The sequence below is a fragment of the Halyomorpha halys genome, unplaced genomic scaffold (assembly GCF_000696795.3).
Source record: "Halyomorpha halys isolate HHAL.00 unplaced genomic scaffold, Hhal_1.1 Scaffold2484.1, whole genome shotgun sequence".
In the NCBI taxonomy this organism is placed as follows: Eukaryota; Metazoa; Arthropoda; class Insecta; order Hemiptera; family Pentatomidae; genus Halyomorpha; species Halyomorpha halys.
The window spans coordinates 31,486-58,400 of record NW_027110188.1 but is presented as its reverse complement, the minus strand read 5'-3'; the positions used below and the strand labels follow the sequence as shown (position 1 = coordinate 58,400).

General features: G+C 31.1%; 1 protein-coding gene across 7 annotated transcripts in view; it reads right to left on the bottom strand.

Annotated features, from left to right (window-relative positions):
- Positions 1–6: 6 nt before the first annotated feature.
- Spn (Spinophilin) overlaps positions 7–26,915 on the bottom strand; it is a 48,078-nt gene continuing 21,169 nt past the window's right edge. The window contains exons 12-30 of one of the 7 annotated variants that reach the window (XM_067048346.1): positions 26,386–26,406; positions 23,513–23,638; positions 23,136–23,337; positions 20,728–20,871; positions 20,492–20,654; positions 19,244–19,341; positions 18,988–19,155; positions 18,574–18,690; positions 15,630–15,683; positions 10,202–10,345; positions 9,954–10,118; positions 8,283–8,489; positions 6,187–6,366; positions 4,414–4,522; positions 3,859–4,068; positions 3,142–3,252; positions 2,975–3,060; positions 1,567–1,845; positions 7–193 (exon numbers count right to left, since the gene is read on the bottom strand). In XM_067048346.1, the coding sequence (XP_066904447.1) occupies positions 1,567–1,845; positions 2,975–3,060; positions 3,142–3,252; positions 3,859–4,068; positions 4,414–4,522; positions 6,187–6,366; positions 8,283–8,489; positions 9,954–10,118; positions 10,202–10,345; positions 15,630–15,683; positions 18,574–18,690; positions 18,988–19,155; positions 19,244–19,341; positions 20,492–20,654; positions 20,728–20,871; positions 23,136–23,337; positions 23,513–23,638; positions 26,386–26,406 (2,584 nt within the window). In that variant the 3' untranslated portion in view covers positions 7–193. The remainder of the gene's footprint in view (positions 194–1,566; positions 1,846–2,974; positions 3,061–3,141; positions 3,253–3,858; positions 4,069–4,413; positions 4,523–6,186; positions 6,367–8,282; positions 8,490–9,953; positions 10,119–10,201; positions 10,346–15,629; positions 15,684–18,573; positions 18,691–18,987; positions 19,156–19,243; positions 19,342–20,491; positions 20,655–20,727; positions 20,872–23,135; positions 23,338–23,512; positions 23,639–26,385; positions 26,407–26,915) is intronic. The other 6 variants (XM_014437375.3, XM_014437376.3, XM_014437378.3 and 3 more) reach the window with 6 other exon arrangements.

Below are 26,915 nucleotides of genomic sequence, written 5' to 3'. Positions count from 1 at the left end.
AAAAAATTATTTCTAACAACAATATTACAAATAAATACAACAATACAACCTGATATAAGTATACAACGCTACTTTGTCTCATTATTAAAACGAAATAATTGGTAAAAGAAAAGTAGCGCGGAGAGTAAATCTCTCTGATGCGTTGTTATTCTGATTTGCTCACAACCACTGGTGGTAAAGAAGGAACTTAAACCTGGAAAAATTTTTAAAATATGCAATAATCTTTTATATAAGGGCACAATAATAAAGCTTTAACAGTAACATAAATAAATGGAATGATGACAGGGAGTGCTGTAAGAAGTAAAAAAAGTTATAACGGATTATTTACTGGTTATGTGTGTCAATGTTCAAACCTATATTATACTGTATTGCATTGTTACAAAGTTTCTGAATTGTTGGTAGCCGATATGACCAGGAAAAGGGTCATAGAAAGAAAAAAAGTTATAGCATTCCAGTTTAAAAATTGAACAGGGCGATGGCAGTGATAGAGGAAAACTATCCAAGACCCAGTGGCTACTTACCTATACCAATAACCTGTAGACTGGCTCAGAATATTGGTTTTCTAGGTGTTTTGAAGGGAAAGCTGGTCTATAAGGGGGTAAAACTAATTTTTATGCAGCAATAAATGCAATTGTTCTGGCAGCAGAACATGCGTGAACCCTCAACGATTCAATGCAGAAAATTGTACTCTTTATTGATTCAGGAGCCATGATTTCGGCAAAAGACTGGTAAAAGAATCAAGCAGGCTTTCCTCTGAATCAAAGTACCTATCATTCCTCTAATTAAAGCTTGAACTGAAATTCAAATTGAAAAATTCGGGCATAAACTTACAAATAAAGACCAAGGTAGAAGCAAAAATGTAGGAAGGACACCTTGAAAAAGTACTCTGTTGCTAATTTTTGCTAATTTTAGATTACTCACCAGATACAATTACCTCCAAGCCCATCTATACAGGATTGGAATAAAACTCACCCTAAACTGCCCACTTTGCACTGATGACATATCTTTGGACTCAGACCATCTGTTGCATTCTTGTGGTCTTAAAAATACAAAATTAGTGACACTAACGCCTAGGAACGGCAAGGAAAATGGCAACTCTACCCCAGGCAGGCAGGAGGGAAATGGAGAGTTGTTCAACCAAATTGAACATAAAAAAAAAATTAAATTGAGGATATTTTAATATATTAAAAAAAATTGTCCTTACTTTATTCACTTGAAACAGTAAACAACAAAAAGTATAATGAAGTATTTTGAGACAATGTAGTCCAAATATTACAATGTGAATTAGGTGCTCTTGGAGTTGACCGTTTTTCATAAAGAAGTCAGGTATTTCAAATGCATTTCTAACCATTTTTTTTTTAACAAAAGGGCATCAGTATAGTACAGAGGATGAAACCACTTAACAGAAACAATGTTAATCCAGTTTGCGAAAAAAATGGATCTGACTGTATTAGTAAATGAGCTATTCATATTTAAAGAGTAATAATGAGAATATAGTTAATATGAAATTAATATATAAACATAAATTTAAATAATTTATACTAAGCCAATATAAAATTTACTCACTCATTTCCTCTTAACAGGTTTTTCCAACATCTTCTCCGCCTTCTTGAGCAAGCGCTCCCGCTCCCTCCTCTCTTTCTCCGACTGCCTCCTTTCCCTTTGAGCCTTGGCCCGCAGCTCCTTCAGCCTCTTCTTGACGAGGGACTTCCCTTGCCCGGTTATGCCGAGTGATTTGACCCGACTGGGCTCCAACGAGAGGAGTGCAGTTCCATTGGTCACGCCGCTCTCGAACAGAGTTTCGGTGTATGCTTCCAGACCAACTGATGTCAGCCAGTAACTAACCTGAAGATAAATTTAACGTTCAATATTTATACATGTTTAAAATATTTTAAAAATTCCTACTCTAAACCAGGAAGTCGATAGAGTTTTATTATGAATAAACTCCTAAAAATTTTAATGGTCTATTTTGTAGACATAAAGAAAAAAATATTATTATTTTTACCCACTTATTTTACAACTTTGCATTTTGAATTATAGGAAAAAAAATGTAAGTTTTAGAAATTTATGTCTCTGTGGATAGGAAAAACACAGACATAAAATTACTTCAAATTTAAACTCTCTATTAATGAAAATCCTCATTAAAAAAATTTAAGAGAAGATGGTCGGGGTGCGGTCAGCAAATAAACAAAAACTTATTAATTTGTGCTGACATTTCAACCTCAATTTTAGACCTTCATCAGGACTAAAAAAACAAAAAAGAGATAACACCATCACTCAGAACAATATATAAAAATAAATCATGAGGTGTAGATAGTTGACCGTAGATTAATGATTGGAGAAGTTTGTCGGGGGGTGCGGTCAGCAAACAACAACATAAATAAACAAAACCATATTTATTTATTTTATGCCGATGTTTCGACCTGAGTTTCAGGTCTTCATCAGGGGTTGTGGCGTAGAAGGTAGGCTAGTGGACTACCTACCTTCTAGTGTTGTACTCGCCTACCTTCTACGCCACAACCCCTGATGAAGATCTGAAACTCAGGTTGAAACGTCGGCATAAAATAAATAAATATGGTTTTGTTTATTTATGTTTTTCTTTGCTGACCGCACCCCCTGACAAACTTCTCCAATCATAAAAATAAATCCTTTATTAAAATAAAGGAAAATAATAAAAAAAATTGTAAATATACACAACACTGAATTAAGTAGAAAGCAGTTGATTAATAAATATAATTTTTGCTGACTGCACCCTCTGACCATCTTCTGTTCATATTAATCTACGGTCAACTATTAAAACTTCATTAAAAAAATTTCCTTCCATTGGAAATTCAAGTGTTATAAGCACTGGAAGAGGTTAATAAGTTTATACTTTACTATCAAAAAAACAAACTTCCTTGATCACAACTAAGACCTACCAAGTTTCATTTATAAATCAAGAATTAGTTAAGAATTAATAACACAGTAATCTTACCTGTTCGCTAGTCCATTCTGGAATGGGAGTATTTTGGCACATTAGTAACCGACGCTCTTCGTTTGGTATCCATACGTCACTTGAATCTGAAAGATTAAATTAGAAATTTATTAAAATTAAACTAATACAATAAATTAAATATTAATAATTACAAAGAGATAAATTACCTGATGATCCAATTTTACTGGGGCTGGGATCTGCGGTTAAGATCCCAGGGGAGACGGAGCCAGATGAAGAAGGCGAACCTTGGGGCCAACTTTTCTTTACTGGAAAAAGAACTAATAAATTTATTCACTAGTAATAATTATAAAAATATTAATGAGATGGACAAAATTTAAAAAAAAAATAAAATAAACCAAAAAAGTCCTTCAGCTGTCTTATAATAGCTTAGAGCTAAAACCAAGGTAAACATTTACCAAAACAGATAGAAATATCATCTAGTTTATCCCATTTTTTATTAACAGCTTTTGAACCCGTAGCTGTTAGGGTTCTGTTGGTGAAATAGTTTAAGCCATTATTCAATTTGTACAGCTTGTTATAGTCAATTTTAACACTCTACATAGTATCCATAAATATTAGGATTTAAATATCACAGTACATAGAGTATTCAGTTTTCTTGAATAATTTGATAAATTACCAATCTTCTTGGAATATTAAGGCACTAGACTTCATGTCCTCTGAAATTCACTTAATAGTAATATTATTAGAAAAATTGCTAACCATTCTTTCAAATATTTCATTAGAAGAAAAAAATTATCTGAGTATAATACTAGCTAGTCAAATTCAATAATTTTGCTACAAAATTGTTTTTGTAATTTTTTTTTTTTTTAAATAAGTTAGCAATTGATCGTAGTTAAGAAGACCTGCAATCTGTAAGAACTCACAGCTAAACCAACAGCTACCTTTGAGGTTCGCTTGAGCAACAGCATGTCTGATTTCCTCGACCAATGACTGCGGCACGCTCGACTGGCTGCTGCCGAGGCTAGTCGTACTGTTCATCGAGCTGTTTAGGGTTTGGTTCGGTTCGCAGCTTCCTGACGACATTCGCCTCTCCCGTTCAGCGAGCACTTGTTTTAGCTGTTCAGCTAATGAACCTGCAGGTAAAATTAAAAAAATATTTGAACTAATTTTAAATCTCTATATACTTAAAAATACTTTAAAAAGCAATTTATATATGAAAAATATAGCCTGTGACCCATGTACTTTTTTTTATCATTTTATGATATGTATTATTATTATATCTCTAATAATTCTAAATTCACTCTTCGAGTTAATTTCTTTTTGTACAAAATTTGTTTTAAATTTTCATCTTTCATTTTGACTTTAAATATATTCGCATATAACTACAGTCATAATGTCCGTCATTAAAGGAACTTCTGAAAATGAGATAATAAAAATTTAAATGAAGCCATAAATGAATCTATAATATCTAAACTGACCTCTTGGAGGTACTGTAGTTGAGTTGGCCCAAGGATCCGGGCTGGCATGATCTCTCTCGCTTTCCACGTCCGAGCTCTCAGTACTCTCGTCAGTGGTCAGCCCATAATCCTGAAACAGTACATTATTTTCTTATTAAAATGAACAAAACAGTTCATTCATACAACTACATTCAAGTTGATAAATCTATAGTTAATCTTAATTCTAAAATATATGGGTGGATTTCAACAAAATTGATAAGCAGAATGTCTTTTCTCTTTCTGTTTATTCTTTTCTTCTTTTTTTTATTTCAATATTTATAATTATAATCGGCAATATTTCTGAGCTAAGGTTGATACAGGCTTTAAGTTTACAAAAAAAATTGGTAACATAGGAGATATCTTAATATCTCCTATGTTACCAATTATATTTAAATATAGAAAAATTATTTAAAAATAAAAATACACAAATAATAAAAGATGTGGTGAACTATTATAGAATAGTTATAATTTATAATCTCATCATAATAACATGGTTTGATAAGATGTAACCTCACTTAATGTTATTAATACTGATAAGAAAAATTGCAGTTTATTGACTAGAGTGTTTTAAGGTAGTGGAGTTTAATTTCAAGAATTATTTTCCTGGCTAAAGACAAAAAGGATCAGGTAATAACCTTTTTTTTAAAATTTATTTATTGATGTATATATACAATTGTATTAAAATATATACAATTATTAAATTTGATGTTAGTTATACAATATCATGAAACAGACATGTGGAGAATCTACCCATTGATAGAACTGCAATAACATTTCTAGAGGAGAAGATCTTGAGGCCAACTTGTTTTCAGATGCTTAGGAGGATTATCAGTTTAATGAAGGAGAAGAAGCCAGGTTAAGAACGAATGAATTTCGGTGGTTAGGAAGTTTATTATGGAATGATTGGTATCTGGTTCTGGCCAAATCGTCAACATATGGAACATTCAGGTCCTGATGGATGATGGAAGGAGCATTAAGGATTTTATAAAGTATTTCGGATTATATGGATTGGATACAAGGTGAATTTGATTGATGGTTTAGTAGAGTCCAAAAGCTCAACTCCGTAATTCCATATAGGCCTGATTATAGTTATATAAATGAGTCTTTTGTAATTAGTTACAAATTTAAACTGTTTGCATAGGATGTATTGTAATAGTCAGAATTGATGAGCAGTTTCCAATCTTTTCATTCTTGTATGAGGATTCTAAGTAAGTAGTTTGTCCTAATGTAGTCCCAATTCTATTATCTATTTATTAAAGGATACTGTGGAGTAGGAATTCATGGGTTTACGACGAAGGGTAAATGTGATTTGGTGGGATTTATTGAAATTTATTACTATCCTCCAGTTTTGACACCATTCTTCAAGGGTGGTACTGTGGGATTGGAGGGTTTGATTGACCATTTTAATGAACACCATAACTTTTTATTGGGATAATTTTTATCCACACAGGTAACACCTATGACCGTGCAAATTATCATTTCTGATGAAATACACCCACAAATTAATTTCTCATTAAAATAATAACATAAATAATAGCTTTTTCATTCAATGAATACATTACTAGTTTTAAACATTATAAATATTATTTTTTAATTAAATATACCATTACCTCACAATATTTTCTTAATCCACTAGTAACAGAAATACACAGGAATCAATAATATAATGTTGTATTCTTTTTTTTTCCTATATATAATATACATCCCATTCCGACACCTGGTTCTAGGGCTTATATTCACAAAAGACCAACTTACCGAGCTGGAATTAGACAAAGGAAGCGAAGAAGATGAATGGTGTTTCTTTGCTTGGGAAGGTAACTGCCGATTGCCGAGACCGCCACGAGTGGCCAGCTCAGCTTTGGACCTGGTTGCGGACACGTCTAGGAGGTTGTGAGGGGGTACTGCGTCATCTAGTTCCTCCTTCGCTCCCGTTTGCTGTATAAATTAGATCCCATTTTGTATTTTATTGAATCGGGCATAATTGTTTTCAGGCATGCAAATTTTTTTCTTCTTCCCAATCAGCCTCCATGTTAAAGGGGAACATAATGGGTACTACATCTCAAATTGTTAAGGGTATATCTTAATACAACGAACGAAAAATAAAAATCATGCAATACTATTAAAAAAATGGTTAGTATTAAATAAATTAATTGTTGAGCTTAAACAGACAAAATAGGTTATAAAATAATTGTTAGCAAATATAAATTCATATCATCAAGCAATTAAACTGTTCAATAATATTGTTTCTATATTCTCAAAAATGTGAAGATAAAACAAAATATATGATTGTAAGATAAAAATTCCACCCTAACGGCATGCTCTTGATGCTCTGCATGGATGGTAAACTGTTTCCAAAAGTAGACAATTTCAAATACCTCAGCTCCACAATAACATCCATAAATAATCAATGGGCTGAGATAGACCAGTGTATAACAAGCGCAAACAGAGCCCTCTGCTTGCTGTGAAGAATAGTGAAATCTCTAAAAATCTGAAGCTAAGGGTATACAATGCGGTGATAAAACCAGCTCTGATATACAGCTGAGAGACCTGGGCTTGAACAGGTACCCTAGAAAGCAGAATTGATTTAAACTGAAAGTCCTCTGTACAATTACAGAAGCACAATCTGGTATCAGAGCCTTAACACTTGGAGGAGAAGAACTAACAGCGAACTGCTTGCAGAGATGGGTCAATCAATAATTCATGATATGAAAGCAACAATAAATGCCAGTATAGTTGGCAAGAGATCACGTGGATAGACAGAATCGACAAAGATGTGAAAGAGCTGCATGCAGCAAAACTGGGAAGCAGGAGCCAAAGACGGGAAGGTGTGGCGAAAGCTGGTTCGGGCGCCAAAGATCTACAGGGCCAGGAGAGCCAGCGCCCTGAAAAAACTTGAGATTTTTCCTAATTTAACTAATAATGAATCAAGACAGATCTTAACATGATAAACTATAGGAGCCAATGGAACAGTAACACGATACATTGAGCAAACAGCAATTTCAGTCATGGAAAGTTAAATTTTTTTTTACTAATTCAAAATCTTACACCTTTGGCTGAAATAGATCATTAATATAATGTAACAAACCTATAATTAAGACAAATAACTCATTCTTATGGCTCTAATTAGATCAATTATAAATAGTACAAATAGCTATTTTATTGATTGAAGACTTTTTTAATAAAAAATTATTTTAGTGGATTAAAGATGGAGAGACATCTCAAAAACCAAATATATGATTGCTGGTCAAGAGGTCCAAACAAAGAGAACGTCTAGATTGGTCTTTTAATTATTTGAAACTTTGTGAACCTAGTATCACAGATAAATGTGAGTAATGAGGTTTTGGATGAGAGAAGGAGATATATAGCATCAATCATAGATGCCATTTTGGACTCTGTCAGCATTGAGGAAGTAGCTTAATATCATGACATCCTGAAAAAACTCGTTCAAATAAATCAATAGCCCCGGACCGAGAGACCATCCAAAGGTTCAATGGAAGACTGTTAGACTTCACCAATTAACTTTGCAGGAGCTGCTTCAGGAAACCAGGAACAGACCAGTCGTGCTGATTCAAGAAGAAAGAAGAAACAAAGTCTAAAATAAAATATTTAAAAAAAAAAAATGAAATTTCAAAGCCCCTCATTCAACACTACTGACTCTCTTCTAAATGGTAATCCCGTTATCAGAATAAACTATTTCTGCCAATGTTATTTTTATATCAAAGCTTTTTCAATAAGTTAGTAAACCATTTCCAATTATTAAAAATTCACTGAAAATAAAAAATAAAAATAGGCACTATCATTAAGATTCAGGCAGTAGGATGTAAGAAATATGGAAATTTCATGTTACTAACCTTCCTTTCAACAGTTGACGTCTTCTCCGATTCTGACTGTGGCAGCTCAACCCCAAGACTCTCGAGTAGAGGGGTGACTGGGGGAGGCCTCCTGGTCATCGGGGGAGTGTTCAGTCGTAGGTATGTGCCTTCGGCACACTGAGGCAAGTGAACCGGCAGTCCGGCTCTTCGTTGTGTCTCCATCAGCTCTTGTTCTACTTGTATTATCTAAAAAATAATATCTTGCATATTATTAAAGGCTGAAATTATTGTTAATTTAATAATACATGATACACTGGAAAAACCATCAGAGTAACATTTTACCAAATAAAATATGGTAATCTACAGCGTATCAGATTCTTTGTAATATAAAAGACTCTGTTCAAATCATCACTTGATCGAACAGTTGTACAGAAAGCTTTCATTTCACTTGAACGTATGATACTGATAGACCAAATAAAAAAAATGGAATAACATCGTTTCTTCACCACGCTTCAATTACAATTTGTTCTTATTAGTAGAAAATTTATTTTAGATTAAATATGAGGAATGCTGTGATTTTAACACCTGTTAACATAACTCATGATAATTAAACAGACACAGACTAAACAATGCAAATTGATTAGTACACTATCATAATCAGATCAAGTTGTATTTGCTGCAATTAAGATGATTGCTACAAGGCAATCAAGTTGTCCTAATCAGATCAAGTATTAACAATTCTATTGTAATAGTTACAATATAACTACTATAGATGTAATAATCACCAACAGAAGAAAAGGAGAAACTTAATATATTCCAGAAAGATGTTGGTTATAACCTACAGTATAGCCTTCCTTGTTAATTTCTGTATACTTCTGAAAACAGTAGTTTTGCGTATTATTGATAATAACCCGACAGGTGTGCACTACTTTTTGACTTCTAAGAGGTATTCAATGAGCATTTACTTCATGGTAGACGATTTATAAGACTTTTTTATATAATTGGATGTGATCATGACAAAAATCCTTACGATTACTTTTAACACAATTAGAAATTGAAATAGTAAATTGTAGTTCTTCCATCAGGGGCTGAAGAATCTAAATTTCGTAAAAGATCTAACATCATATTGCCTCGGCTCATAATTTAAAATAAAAAATGCAGGAAGTGTCCAGGTGCGCTAAATGTTCAAATGAGAAAAAAAATATCACATTAGGAGTGTACGGGTGAGAGAAACATTCAGTCTTTTTTTCTGAAAGACAAAAATCAATTCAGAAGATTGCTGTTTCAGTAATGGACCTAGTTTTTTGTAGAGAGACAAATGAGTGTTTCATTGTTTCTGTACCCCAAAGAAATTCAGGTACTCAATTAAAGAAACAGAAAAATATTTGCTACAAATTTGGATGCCATTAGGGAATTTAGTCTGTCAAAAAGCTGTTTTATTTCCATGTTTTGTAGTACATTTTTTATTTGGTTTAAGTGAAACAAATTACTGAAATTGAATTAATAAAACACCATTATGTTATGGTGTCAGGTTATGGGCCACATCTTTCAAGAGGGCTAATATGTAAGTCCAAAAATAAATATAGATTTTTTAATTTCATAGCTAATTTTGGAGGCCGAAGAAAATACTTAAAAACTACTCCAAATAAATCATAATTAAAATTTGAACAGGAATGAACAATAAAATTAATATTAATTAAAGATATTTACCCTGTCTTTAAGAGCTTTCACGAGGGCATTGTACTCTCGATCCTTTTCTTGAAGAGTTTCCAAATAAAATTCTTCTCTATGCAGCAGTTCAGCTTCCCTTTCATGGAATTCCCGCACCAAACGCTTAGTTTTGGCATATTTTTTCTCCAAAGATATATATTGTTCCTTAAATAGATAAAATCAGCCATAAAAAAATCAATATAAATTTATTTTATAAAAACATGATAAATGAAAACTAAATGACTCACCTGTGTTTGGTGAAGCATGTCCTGGTAGTTGGAGTTGTCCTTCTTCACCGCAGCAAGGTTCCTTTCCACTTCTCTCAGCCTCAGCGTTGTCTCTCTGAGCCTTTCACCTAGATCTTCTCTAGCGCCTTTTTCAAATTCCTCGAGCTAAAGTCACAATATTTTACTAATTACTACAATGATGCGCCTGTAGGTTACACCAAAATACTCACAAAATAGATGATACTATTTAAAAAGCCAAATATACATTAGTTACCTACTTTGAAAGCATTTAGTTATTTATTATTGGTGATCTATTTTTTTCTAGATTTGATTAATTAAAAAAAAAAAAAGCTTCATAAATATAAATCAGCTTAAAAACTGAAGATAAGCTTTAGACCCGATACTGGACTAATATACAAAGAGGACACTTCTGCTTTGAATTTTTATAGACTACACACCTTTTTTTTCTGGTTCAGTTCAAACTGTTTAGCATCATATTGAACTAGATTTAAACCACAGAAACTGAAAAGTATCAGACAAAAAAAATATATATATAATAAAGGCCCCGTCCCTCCCATGCACAATCCAAACAGTTCCTTGAGGAATTTCCTACCCTGTGAGGCTGTGAAGAACGGGAGAGGCCCAAAAATCCCTAACACAATTTAATGGTTTTTGACCTTGTCAAGATTTCCAGTTCTCTTGATCATGTGTGTACCACACCAATCAGTATATTCTTGAGAAATACAGAAGTGTTTGTCCATCATATCTCACGAATTTCTGACAAAATATAAAAAAATATTTGAAAATGAACAGTGATCCTGGAATGCTTGGTTTAGAATATTTTGAGTTCAAGTCCCATGTGGGTCAGTCAATAGTTACTTCACGGGAAATGAATCTTAACGTTCCCACTTTGGAGCTCTTGAGGCATACAGAGAAAGATGAGCCAAAAAAAAAAAATGAGAAAGATTGTAAAACAACTATCTCATTGCTTTCACAATGAATATCAACTTGCTCCATGATTGTGTAAATAAAAAATTATTTCATCGAAGATTACTAGTTCATAAATTAACAAGAAAAAAGGATTTTAACTCATATTTACAAAAACTATAACTATAAAACTATAGGTCATGAATTCAGATTAGAGATGAAAAAAAAATTATGAATAACGAAATTTGGCACTAGTTCACAACTGTCCCTCCAACATAGAAAATGGATGAATTGACGATTGTTATCAGTTATAACCTGATACCGTAAAGAGATCCGTATCCGTAATCAGGTATAGGTTAGTACACGTCCACCCACCGTTTGGAGAAACATTTATGTATTGTTACCCAAAATTTTTCTGGAGGAAAAAGTCACTTTTTTGTCATTTGGAAGCATGTAATAAAATAACAATAAATAAATTAATTACTGAAGATTCAATTAGGAAAAAAAAATAGCAGAAGAAAGTTTTCCCAACTAACAGGTTTCTACTGAATAGATAAAAAAGGAAAGATTTATATTAACATATTTTCCATCGCAAGCTGTTTTTAATAGAACAAGCACTTAGCCTCTGCTCTAAAAAGGCTTGGCAGTGAACACAAATTTAGGTCTGCTCGAGAACATGCTTCTAAAAAAGAAAGAAGCAATAAGACAATCATTACGATTTGATACATTAAATTATTTAATAATCAAGTTTAATGACAAAGATGCATCAAAAACAAATTTGAGAGGAAAACTCGAATACAGTTTAAAAATATTTTATGAATTCCTATAATATGCATAAATTAGAGATTTTGTTATATCATAGACACTTCTATAACATAAGTTTTCAACAATATAACTATTCTAGTTATATAACATAAAACTAATAGTAGTGCACTTGTAGTCAATGATATATTACAGCAGTGAGAATTTGTAAAACATGTTAGTACAAGAGCCGGGGTGAAAAAAAGGTAGTTATTTCATCCCAATTTTTTATTGCATTAATGGAAACTAGATATAATTACTAGTCTAAATGATGAATCTGCCGAGTATAAGTAGGGGGAATAAAAAATGGTGACTGTTTCAAAACGATTAAAAAAATTAATTTTTTATTTGAAGCTTTATATCTTTAAAACTACCAACACTAGAAAACTTAAGAGAACATAATTTAAAATAGAGTAAATATGCTAAAACATTAGCTCTAATAGAACTATTTACGTTCAATAATTCCCGAAATAAAGCTTTTTAAATTGTATCATTTTATAAAAAATGCACAGAAAAATCAATAGTTAGTGAATTTATTTTGAGAAAACTATATCTAAAAAACCAACGTACTTATGTCTATTAGCACTTAAATTAAAGCTAGTTTAATGTACTATAAAGTAGTTCATGATATTTATCTCCGTAGGTGTAGTAGTTTTCATGTTATTCGACAAACTAAATTCACAAAATGTTGATTTCTAGTTGTTTGGACAAAACTTTTGATTTGTGAAAAAATATATCTCAGGTACAGGTGTCTCACATTAAAGCTAGTTAAAGGTACTATAAAGTAGTTTATGATGTTTATCTTCGTAGGAGTTGTAGTTTTTATATTTTCAAAAATTTTATCTGAACAACTAGAAATTAACATTTTGTAAATTCATTTTAGAAAATATCAGAAAAACTACTACTCATACCAAGATAAACATCATAAACTACTTTATAGGATGTTTAACTAGCTTTAATTTGAATACTGACAGACATGTGTATCTCTTATGGTGCCTGAGATATCTTTTGTCTCAACTAAATATCAACATTTTGAGAATTTAGCTTTTTGAACAGCATGAAAACCACTACCCCTATGAATATAAATATCATGAACTACTTTATAGTACATTAAACTGGCTTTAAGTTGAGTGCTAATATATATACATCCAATAGTTTTTGAGATTTAGGTTTCTCAAAATAAATTCACTAAATACTCATTTTTCAGTACATTCTTTATGAAATGTTGCAATTTAAAAAGCTATATCGTGTGAATTATTATAAATCTATTAGGACTCAGATTTCAGCAAATTTTCTCAACTTTAAATAATGTTCTCTCAGATTTTCTAGTGTTGTGTAGATTATTAATTATACATAGTTATAATTAAAGGAATAAAAAACTTGGGGTGAAATAACTGCTCTTTTTCTTCTCTTGGGCTCTTGAATTATGTTATTTTATTTCTAAAAAGTAGATTATGTTTTAAAATGTTAAAAAACTAAACAGTAATTACTTTTGAACATAAAGACAACAAATGACAAATAAAAAGAAAAGACTTTCATTGATTTCAATTTTAAACCGGTCTCAGGCATTGGAACAAGAGATCAACGGTAGTTTCTTCTCAGAAACTAAGAAGGCAAGACCTGGGCGGATCATGATCAGAAAAAGTTGATTTGTCTTAAATATGCACTTCTTTCTCAGAAGCCACTTCGCTATTTTTAATATTTGCAAAATTCACTAAATGTTAATCACAATAAGTAAATACTATGATTAAACAATATACTATATTAAAACTGATCATGATCAAGATAACAGTGATAATGTTGATGTAAGTGCAGTTCTGAAGCAGAAATAATTATAAGGAATTATTTAGTAATTTATGAAGATGGTGTGTTTAAAACTCTTTAAAGAAAACTTAAAAGTACTTGAGTGTAAACTATATTTTTAGTTCTTTCAATCTGTGGTGAAAGTATATATTGCTTTTCTCCCTTTAAATCAGTATATAAGTGGGGTAGAGAAGCTTATCAAAGACGGTTTAATCACTAAGAATAAATAGAAAACATAATATCTATTTATTTATTTATCTTTGTATCAGGAAAAAACATGAGACACAATGGCTGCACAAACATAACTAAAGTCGATGATGATACAGATTTTGTAACCCCTATTTTTAAAATTAATAACTCCTTGAAATATAAAACAACTGAATAAATATAGTTATTTGAGGCATGGAAATGGAAAAGGCTGTAAATGCCAGAAATATGAAAAATGCCAGTGTCAAAGGTCTGCTAACCATTGCAAGTTCCTATCTAGAACGGTTTAGTTCCAACAGCTGTAATTTGTTCATAATATTCAAACAAAAACATGGCCAGCCACCTGTTTTTATCGAAACTAGTTTTTTTGGCACTTACAGACTTTTCCGTTTCCATGCCTCAATTACCTTCTATATTTTTTTTAAATAATCCAAATAATGAAGTAGATGTGACTATATTTTATTCCTACGTATCCTTTAATAAACATTTCAGAAAATCAGTTAAACGGGGTGAAGTTTTAATAATTAGACCAAATATAAAAATATTCTAGGTCATCCGCTTGCAACCACTATATTGCTGTCCTAGTTCAGCAGTGTAACATCTCAAAAAATGGATATTTTGAGATATGCATATAATCTTAGCGATAAGGATAAGATATATACATTAATACACAATATCATAGTAAAATAAATGTAAAAAAATCTAAGTAAAAAATTTTTTTCGAGATATTACAGTTTTGAACTGAACAGATCTTCCCTTCATTGCAAAGATTACATGCATATCTCAAAATGACCATATTTTGTTAACCTGTTGAACTGGGACAGTGATATTTCACACAACACTACAGCTAGTGAAAAGTAACCACGATTGTTCACAATGAAAGACTCGAGGCTATCACAACACATTAACACCAATGCTGCAAGCACAGAGTAGTTGTCGCTTCAAAGAGAAATATACGAACAAACATGTCTATTTTATTTATAAATATTGATACAGGAAAAACTTCATAATCAATAGTAAACTTACTCTTTTAATTGCAAGTATTGTATGTTTATAGAGTTCAGGAAAGAGTAGATTTCAGATACCAACAACTTATCATAAAATGATTAAAATAAAACAAATACAATCAAATAATAAAGGTTAAATATATACATTGATATACAAACTCCAGAAACCAAGAAAATTTATATGAATATAAAGGTGCCTTTAAATGATCGGACCACACCAGATAAAGAAGCTTCGCCCATGTGACTGTATCCCAGACCACATGTGGGCAGAGTGACAGGGATGTGTCTGAATCGGATTGGACCGCCCTGTCAGTCACTATGGAAACTAGTTCCCCACCCACTTTCACTCACTATCTGATTTATCTTGTCTGATTCGATCTTGTAATGGCAACCTTAACATTTGTTATTATTGTTAAACCTTATTCAAGATTCTGTGTTATTAGTAAGTGTTAAAGCTAAACCTAAAAATGTTTTATCTACAATATACACTTGTTAGTGCCATGTTTTGGTTATATCTGTACAATGCAAAGATCTAAGGAAGCTTCCAAAGCATATTTGAGCAGAAACAGGAAGAGAGTTAGTTTAGGAAAGCACTTCTACCAACCATGCTACGTTACATGATAGAGAGAATCATAAAGCATTAGTAAATTGTGCACCGAAACTTTAATTATTACTTCTTTTAATTACTAATCAGTTGTCCTCACCCTAGATTTTAACCTCAACACTTCGTTTTCCGCAGCCGCTTGTTTCATCTGGCTCTGAAAATCATTCAATACTTATGCCTATATTCACGAATTCAAGTTTCAAAAAAAAAAACATGACCTGATATGCCAAATTAAAAATATTACTATTTAAAACTAATTGTAAGTTATAAAATAGCTTGATATAATTAAATAATATTCACAAATGACCAATATCTTCCATAACTGAATATAAAACAACAATATTCATGATATATTAAAAAATAATAACTGCGTTTACCCAAATTTTATAATTTTAATAAAGTAAGACCAAAAATATAAACCAGATAAAAAATAAAAACCGGATTTGGCCTCAATAGTAAGATGGAGCTAGATCAGAAGTCTGGGTTATATGGCACATATTGCCAGATAATCATAGACTCCAATTTGAAGACTGACTCAGTGGAATACGTAGAGGAAGGATGCTTAAGGTGGCAGGACAAGGTGGAGGAAATTTTGGGACAGAAGGGAATCAGAAAGAGGGCAGGTGCTGGCCCAGGATAGGAGAGAGTGGAGGAAGGTTATAAGAGGGACTCAGGTTCTTGTAGGATTATAGTGCCATAAATAAAGTAAAAAAATAGAGTTTTTACTATTTGGATAAATTTACATAAAACCGAATATTATAGTCATCAATCTATGGTTGTGATTATTTCAATTCTATTTGCTTCATTCTTGAAAACGTAACTATTGAGTTGCCAAAAAGTATCAAATTTTATTTTAGAATAGCTTATTGAAGAGTCAAATGACTAAATACAAAATTTGGAAAAGATTGACTATTTTTTCTATTCAAAATTTTTCTACAGGGGCAGAATATACAGACATCGATTCAATATAAAGATTACATGTGGAGTAACACACACAGAGCTGGTCTCTGTTGGACAAACTATGGTTGGCGAATTTGTTCGAATTTTGTTTAAAATATATATGTATATATAGTTGACCGTAAAAATTGATATATAGGAACATCTTCCTATATATTTGTTTAAAATACTTTCATTTACTGTTTTCACAATAGAAAAAAAGGAAATTAACTAATACATTGAAGACATTTAATTATTTTAGTAGACAAATTTAATCCTGTATGACCTCATAGCAATGAGATATAAAAATTAATAATTCCAAATGGAACTTTTTTTCCTGCTTGTATTTACTCACATTTTAACAAAAAGATGATAGAACATCAAAAATTGCATCGAAGCGGTGAATTAAATAGATTCATTCAGCAGATAATATGCTAAAAGATATTTTTGATCAACACAGACAAAATATACTTAACTAAAACAGCATAATAAAAAATTAAAGCATACCAGAGCATCTTTTACATTTTACATGCATAAATTAAAACGAACAATTATTTTTAAAAATAAGTATTAATAAATATACAAAACCCAAAAGAATTGGAATATTATACAAATATTTTTGAAATGAATATTACTGAAGAAGTAAATTGCTGAAGTCTATACAAAGCAATATTTTGGAAATAATAAAAAAAATGAAAAGGTAATTTACATCTATATATATATAGCGATACCCCAGTACAGAAATAATTATGGAATTTAAGTTAAAATATAGACATGAAAAAGTTATCTTCATAATTGAACATTATTAGTCGAATCTATATAATCTTTTTATACAAAAATATTGCAGAAAAAAAATAGGAATGGAATATACTAATTATATAATTTCAAGAAAAAAATTCAATCGTTTTCAGTTCTTCAAATCTTTGTAATAGGTTAAAAAACCACATAGCTCATGAGCAAGATGGCAGAGTCCAAGGTTTTTCACCGAATATTCAATCATAAAGAGGGAAAAAAATTAAGTAATGTAGTAACAACACTTGTAAAACATGAGATCAAACATCATAGATTATTTGATCTGGAATGTAAAAACTTGGAGGCAGTTTCTATTAACCTCTTCTTTATGTCTGGATACACATTTAACTGTTTAAATAAAATTGTATGAATATACCAGAAATCAAAGCTTCCTCTATTAGAACAGGATTTCAAAAATGTCTTAACCGGTTCTGCTACATTAGGCGATTTAAACAGTAATTACACCCTCCGGGGTTGTAGAATGAAAAATATGAATGGAAAGTGGCTATGAGATATAATGTATTTATATTATTATGATATAAAACGCTATGATATAATACAAGATATCATAATGAATAATTTTGATCAATACCTGCTCATTTTTCATTATCCTACATAGCATATTTCTCCGATCAATAACTTTATTTGTTATTTTGTTCAGTTTCATATTTTTCTATGTGATATCCATCTAACATTTCATTTTTATAAGGTTAAATTTAAGAAATGTCCTTTTCGTAGTAAAGAAAAGTATGTTTGAAAGATATTGTACACAATGGCTAATTGAACATATCTTCTCACAGATCTTTCATCATATTTTCCTCCCTATGGAATTCCATTCCTACCTTAATCAGTCGCTTCAGTACCTTTTCTGCCATAAGATCCAGCCTTTTCAATTATTTCTTGTCCATCCAGTTCCAAAAGAATTGAAGTTGATGCCCTTTATTTGCAATAAAAATTTATAAAAACTTAAAATAATAACTCATTATTTGTATTTTTTAATTAGTCTTACTTTGTTTTTTAAATTAATATTTTAGTTCAACTTTGTTGGTTTCTAATTTATTAAAATTTAACTTTTTATTTCCAAATATTTTCTTGTTATTCCTTTAACCCTGAGGCTCTAGAACCCATCTGCTGTTCCTGTAAAGTTATCCTAAATGGATATCCCCTAATGAATAAATAATTTATAAATGTTAGATGGTCAATTTTGAACTCATGAAGTGTTTAAACCTAACAATGATGCTCTGGTAGCATGCTGATATTTACATAACAAATATCAATCCATTCAAATAACAAACATGCACGAATGGCATACTGACCTCTTGCAATAACGAGGAAAGCGTGGCGTTATTATCTTCAGAATTGGTGCTTTGGCTATCTTCGCTGTATCGTCTTTCCTGCTGAGCTCTTCTCTGTTCTTCCCTTTCTCTGTCAGCCTGCAATCCCCGTCATTTTAGGTAATTATTAACGCTTAGAATCATCAATTATCAAGCAAGAAATATTTCACAGATATAAATTACCAGATTAACTATTATATAATCAAATAACATCAATATAAAGTTAAATTTTTTGTGTAAAAAAAATTTCAACTAATAACGAGCTACATTTCATCAGCTAAAACTGGGAATCGTGTTATTTAGGTTTCTTAAATTAGTGCGAGCAAACAAACTCAACAGTTTTAAATATTACTAAAGCTTTGGTAATTCAAAATTTTAAATTTAAAAGTAAAATACCTGCAAAGACTGTTTAATAAGCAATGCCACTTCTGATGACTCCGGATCTTGCTCCCTGCCGATGAGGAATCTTACCTTCCCGCACGTGTTCCGAAGGACTGATGCTGCGTAAGCCTGGGTGACGCCTACCAGAGATTTCCCATCAACCTCTATGATCTGATCATTGACCTACCAGCCAAAAATGTTCCACAGGTTAAATCTAATTGTTTCCATGAAACATAATTATTATTGGAGACAAAATTGATGAGAAATTCACCTGAATTCTGCCGTCCGTAGCTGCTGCTCCCCTTTCAGTTATGGTCTTGACAAATATTCCTAACTTCTCCAAGCCAGCATCTGCGCCAACGCCCATGCCTTCGAAAAGATAAATTAGAAAATTTAATATTAAAGCATTTTCTTGATCTCAGGCAGAGATTTTTTTTATTTATTTTTTAATATTGAGAAATTCAAATAAAAAATAAAATGTTTGCAAATTAACCCTTCTAAGATGTTCTAACATGTTATTTCTGTGATCTGTGAGGAACATACATCAAACAGGCAGACAGAATTTATTTGTTACTTTTAAGATAAATGGGACACTGAATTTTCTGTATTTTAACGAAGATATTAGAAATTGTTCACACACATAAGCAGGATTCTGAGAGGTGTAGCAAGTCCCAGGTCTCCTGACACCAGTAACCCTTATGTAACTAATAATAAACCCAAATAGTAATTTTAAAAACCAAATAATTAGATACAGAATTTTTGGGGGATTAAAAATTATTTTTTATAATTTGCTCAACAAACCTTTAGTTTCCTTTTTTTCTACCTTATTTCATCAAAACAGTCCTTATTATTTCATCAAAACAGTCTTTCATATTTAGTTATATAAGCTGGTAAATATTTCCACTTGGTTTAAGATATTTTTGTACTTATATGCCCACTACCAGGCGAGATCATCCTCACTCATTTTAGACGGCAACTCCATCCAAGTCAGTAAGTTTCTCTTTCTTTCTAAAATTTGCCTCCCTCTTCCCACTCCCACATATCTCTTCTCTCTTGTCCCTTACTTATTATTTTTTTCTGAACATTATATGTTTATTTAAGCTTATTAATTATACCTTATTTTATTATGTTTAACTTATCTTTATTACTGCTTATTTTTTATCCATTGTAACATATATTCATTATTTTTTTTTTGCCCATTGTATCATATATATCGTTTTTTTTTTCTCACACAAATCAGTATGTTGATTTAAATTATTTTCACTATTCATATTTTTTTAATCATTACTTACATATTTTATTATCTTAATTCAATTACTCATAATTTATGTTTTTTAGTTAACTACTATTAATACCTCATTAATTATTTTTTAAAGTTGGCCCCAAGTTGTCTTGGAGGGCCAGTTATTTAAATAAATGTTGTTACAAAATAAATGATAAAATTATACAATAAATATAATAAAATATTACTAGGCAAAAAAAAATTAAGAGTTTGTATATGATTCATTAAATCATTCACCTATGATTGAAAGCCCCAGACCATCTGGACCTTTCACTAGTTCAACAGGAAATACTGTCAACTTCTCCACGCGCTTTTCCAGTTCATACTCTGCAGATGCCGCAACAGGGTCAACATCTTCATTCCTTCGATCGTATTCGGAGACTGAGAATGTACTATATACCTAAAAAAAAATATTTACTCATAATCATGTAACTTTATTTGAATAGATGCGGCATTTAAAAAGAAATATTTACCTTGATAGGAGACTGACTGAATTGAACTTTCCTGTTGATTTTGACTGTGCACTGTTCGGGGTCAGAGTCACCATTGTCCAAACCAGCAACCTCTAGCCAATAATGGCCATCTTCTAGGTAATGAACACCACCTTCCTCAAGAACCTAGAATATGGAAAATATATTATTTTTTAATGAGGTGTAGATAGTTGACTGTAGATTAATGATTGGAGAAGTTTGTCTTGATACGACGTGATAACAACCATCTACATACACGTCACTACACCAGAAGATACAACACATCTAGATCTCATCAACAACAATCACATTCACCACTTCACAGCACAATCTTATATTATACATATCTTCTTACCTACATGATATTATATTTCATCTGTCACTGTTTTCAATCTACTACCATACAATTCCACGATTATAAATCAATTAAAATTTTGTACTATTCAATTATCAGTTATCAATTTTTTATCATTTATGATTTAATTCTATATTTTGTATAATTCTAAATTTGTTTGTATACTATTCCTTTTCAATTGTATGTTGCTCTAAATGTTGTTGTTATCTCTTTTGTTCTATAGCCCTGATGAAGACCTGAAACTCAGGTCGAAACATCGGCATAAAATAAATAAATATGGTTTTGTTTATTTATGTTGTTCTTAGCTGACCGCACCCACCTCCCCGACAAACTTCTCCAATATATTATTTTTTATTACGTAGCAAATTCTATTGATAAATTTAATTAAAAAATATATAGTAAAAACCGGACGATGAATAAATATTCTAATAAATGATGTCCTTAAAATGGAGAAAAAAATATTGAGGGTATGAGTTTGTATTATTAATTTGTACGACATGGGAAGGGAGGAAGGACACTTGAAAAAAAAAAGTTGAGTGGCTACTCAACTTGCCAGTACACAGCGTACCGGTCAGTCCAATAGACTATATTAAAAGGAATAATAGAGAATTTGTTGAACTTAGTCGAATTTTTTTTGAGTCATAGACAATATCCAGTCAAGGTCTAATATAAATGATGATGTAGGGTTCCCAGTGTATCGAGAATAATGGTTTCCGCAATGCTCTGAAAGTGCTTCCTATCAACTCAACACCCAGCCTCTCCAAAAGTTACTACAAGAGTGATGGTTCCTCTTTTAACTAAATTAATTAATAAATTTAGAATTAAATATTGCAGCATATGTTTTAAGGAAAATTTATTCTTAATTCTTTTAAATAGAGATGATAATAGTACTGATCATATTAAAAACTACTCTTTTAATATAAGTTAAAATAAAAATTATTAATTAACCTAAAATGAGGTAATGAACTTAATTAATCAGGAAAATATACTCTAAATTCCAATATTATTTTTAAAAAATAAATTATTTACTATACGATAAGAATTTTTCTCATCGCACAATTTTTCTATGCAAAATCTATGTATTTATTTCTGATGGAATTAGTTTAACTCTACGATAAAATTAACATAGATTTAGGAGTTATCTAAAAATAAATAAATCCCAACCTGAGATATCTGATCCAAAGATGTCAGATTTATTTTTTAACTTACTATTTATAGTATTTAATTCAAGTTTATAATCATGTATATATTTAATTACATAATATTAATATCATTTTACTATTATTCTTTGTCATTATTATTATTATTTTTGTTAAATCTCCTCACAATTGCAGATTCAGAATTGAGGAGAGGACATAGTTCAACCACCTGCAGATATAAATTTAATCAAATATTGAAAAAAATTCTGCACGATTCTTGAAAAGAAAACCGCGTGTCGAGCCTCTCTCCGCACATGAAGTAGTAATTCCAGTCTATCCGTTCCCGCCGCTATTGATTTCGAGATCAGAGCATTCATTGACGTTATGATTGGCAATACCATTACACATTCTAAATGGTACAGGTTATTGTTGAAAGTTTTGCTTCCAATTCCTGATATTTGCAAAACTTCTCACCCACAGTTCAGCTAATTTTGTTATCGTTTGGAATCGCAATATCTATAATCTAACCTTTCTTTCCTTTCCTGTTTATGAGGAGTCTGTCTGGTTTATTATGGTACACTGTATGGTCAGTAATAATAGATTCGTTCCAATATAGCTTGATAGGACCCTTTTGAAATATCCTACTTGGATGATACTTATAATATGGTATCCAAACAGCTAATAAATTAATAGGTTACTCCTTAAACCAATAGGTTACTCTGTACCCACTACCACTGTACATCCTCTTGTGATATGCTGTATTGATTCCAACTGTAGTGAGCATAACCAACATTTGTCGCATATTGTATTGTCCTTTAATACGTGCCTTCTGTATGATTAGGTAGTAATAACCTGCTAATAATAATAAATAAACTTAGGTTTTTTTCTCCATTATATCACAAAAAAAAAAAACTTACTTCTCGATAAGGAATAGGTCTTGAAGGACTACCATCTCCTTCATCTGGTTCTTCTTCAACTTCGGCTTCTACTTCTTCTTGGTTCACTGACAATTCCTCACCTTTAGAGAGATCGGGTTCTGTAAGTTGACTAGGCCACTCATCAAGGCTGTCACCAATACCTGCGGTGTTGTCTCCTTGAGTCGTTGTTGAACTGAGCAAGCTTTAAAGAAAACAAACCAAAACATTATAATCACAATTATATTAGCATGGTCTTATGAGGATGTAAAATAAAATAAAAAAGGTTTAGTAGAAAAGAGTGTTAAGTTATTTATTTAAAATTTGCATAGTAAATAAAGCATTAGATAAGTAGATTTCAAATATAAAAAATATCCAACCTGGACTGAGATGCCTGAAGAACATCTTTCAACCACTCTGGCTCCTGAACCTCTTCCGACGGTGGTGAAAGAAGTTTCACAACTTCTTGAGCTTCTTCATCAGACAGTAAGCTTTCAGCAACACCCCTATATTATGCAAAAGGTTATGTTAATCATTACAAATTTAAATAAATTTTAAGAAACACTGCTTAGCTTTAATAGTGGTACATCTAATAAAACATAAGCTTTTTTTTTTTAATTTTTTATTTGAAGTATTCTGCAGATAGTACTGTTGACTTTATTTAGTGACACTCCTACTAGCTTTGAGACAGTCTATGGTGAATCCCAATAGAGGCAGTCTGTGGGGGTCCCCAATAGAGAAAGTAACCACAGTCTACGGTACTATCTTTAGAATATGTCCAATTCTGAATAAAATCAAAACTTGTTTTTGTCAAGCAAAGCAGTGAAATGTTCATAGTTAAATTGGCCAGGGGAAGAAAGAGATGAACTGATAGTTTATTATATTCTTTTCCTTAAAATCTAACTTTCTATGATAAGTATTCTAATCTATAAATCTATTTCATCTATTGCCAGTATTACTATATAAATTATATTACTATATTGAATCTCTTATTGATTTATTAATCAACTGGAAAAAGAAAGTAAATAAAACAATTCAAAAGCAACATATCGATGGTGAGCTGCCAATACTTCTTATCTACAAATTAAGTAACTTCACAAAGACAAACAAAAAACGTATTACTTGTTATATAACTTTTTTTTTAATTGTTTAATAGTAAAATGCTTGTTATAGGTTTTCATACTAAAATTAGTAAAAGGCATGTAAAGAAAGTAATAGTAATGTTTTTTCAGCCAAGCCTTCTATTGGAGTCCTATACTGCCTAACCATGATTGGGGGTCATTTTTGAGTGGGACCACCAATCAATGAAAAAATTCAACGGTATCTTCTCGTGGAAGGAAAAAGTCTGATTGAATTTTTTGCCTAAGAATGTTTATGGCAAGTGCTATGAACAGAATAAACACGTTTAAAGTGGTGTTGTGACTTTATTGAAGGAAGTGAAAATATTCATGATAAGCAAGGAAGAAGACCTTCAATCGTGATCGATAAGCTAGTACAAAAAATCAAGGAAACTGTATGTGAAGACCAATGATTAACAATGGATGAGATGTCTGCAATGTTTCCACAAATTGCAAGAACTTTGTTTCTCACCAACAATTACTAGATACTCACATGGGAGGAAAAAAATTTTGAACGGATAAAAGATCATGAAGTGGACGAAGGGGATGGCAGGAAAATTCTATAAGGAAAGCATCAAAAAGCTTGTACTACAACTTATAACCATTCTAAAATAGGAATGCAATTACTTATTAAAATAAGAAACATATATCTATAAACCGAGAGTGGGTAGCTCATTGGTAAGGTACTGTGCTACTAACTCCAAGAACACTAGTTCGAATCTGGGCATGGCAGATAATTATTATCTGTTTCACTGTAGTTGTGGGTCAGCTCTGTGGGTTCAGGAGCCCTATGGGGTCCACGTAACCACATAAAGTGGGTACCATGAATTGGGTAAAAATCTGGCGGTAGATTAATTAAATATATCTTAAATATAAAATATAAATTATAATTATAATTTTTTAAAAATCATACAAAAAATTGAGTACTCTTACTTTCTGGGCATGACTCATAATAATGTGTCATTTTAATTTCAATAAGTGCAGATGGAATATATTATAAAATATAGAATCAATCAAATTTCCAGACAAGAGGAACTATTAGCTCACCATCAATATGCAACAATTTACTACGACTTATTCAGTACTAATCTTTCCCTCCTCTACGACACAACCCCTGATGAAGACCTGAAACTCAGGTCGAAACGTCGGCATAAAATAAATAAATATGGTTTTGTTTATTTATGTTGTTCTTTGCTGACCGCACCCCCCCAGACAAACTTCTTCAAGCAAAAGTGCTATAAGATAATTGAAGCATCTAGATTTATATTTTTAGGGTGAAATTTAGAGTTCTTATCTACAAATTTACCTATGGAAAATGATAAAGAAGATGGTCAGGGGTGCGGTCAAAAGAAAAAAAAAATAGTTACCTAATATTTATTAGCAGACGTTTTGTCCCACTTTGTAGAGCTTCATCAGGGCTGTTCCAGTTTTGAGAGATTTCGAAACAGTCAACTGGAACTGTTTCAACTACTCTCTGTATTACTACTGTTTCAAAATCTCTCTCTTGTTCTACAAAGTGGGGTGAAACATCGGGAAAAAATAGTTATTAGCTATTTTTCATTTTCTTCATAATTTGAAATAATACAGTCAATCATTTAAAAAAAATATGTATGAATACGAATTTCTTTAATTTTGAATTTAAAGTTTGCCACACCATCTGTAGAGTGTGTGGAAGGAATATGGAGTTTTATTTGTTAATGTTACAAAGTTCTCTTCTGTTTATTTCAGGTATTGTTGTTGTTGGCTGAGGCTTTAGGGCGTAAAACCCTAAGGTCATCAACACCCATTTTTCAGGTATTTAAAAATGAATTAATGAACAAGCTTTAATGTTGTGTCTTAGTTTACAGGAACTTTTAATTTCTTTGTATATATGTGATTTATAATAATAATTAAATATTAAAATATTTTATAAACATTTTATATTTGTGTGTATATTGTAGGAATATTTCAAATTGTTTGTAAGAAGTATGGTTTATAGCAATGATAAAATAACACTTTGTCTAGAGAGAAACACATAGTATCATCATCCAATCCAAACAAACATAGACATTAATCATCTTATATGTATATTTTTTTTTTTTAATTATTACATATTAAATGAATAATATTAACAAAAATTAATCATTAAAACTTACCCTGTCCTGTTTTCCACTATCCTGGGGTTGAGAAAGAGAAGCAAGAAAAAAACAAGCAATGTTAGTACACAAATACATGCAATACATAAGCCGCCTATAAACATTCATATAACCGTCTGCTAGAAATGTGCAAGGACAGGATTCTGCAGAGATTTACAAAGCTAAAATATTTTTAGGCATGATTCAAATTTAATAAAGCAAAAGTTTGACAAGATATTAAATTAGAGAGCATCACCATTCGGTTCCATGGTTCCATCGGTTTTATTTTTTCGTTTCATAATAAACTATTATTATCTGTTTCATTGATAAACAATTTCAAATTATAACTAGATTCACTGAGGATAGTAAAATAATATGTTAATTAATTGAATTTATAAAAAAAACTATTTCTTAAGATCTTTTTTCTCAACTTTCTTTATGTCTCTCTATTTCAACTCTTAAACCATTATCATAAATAATTTGATGTATAATAATAACAATAATTATATTATTTCAATTTCTTGAGACAAGGTAATTATTTATTAAATAAA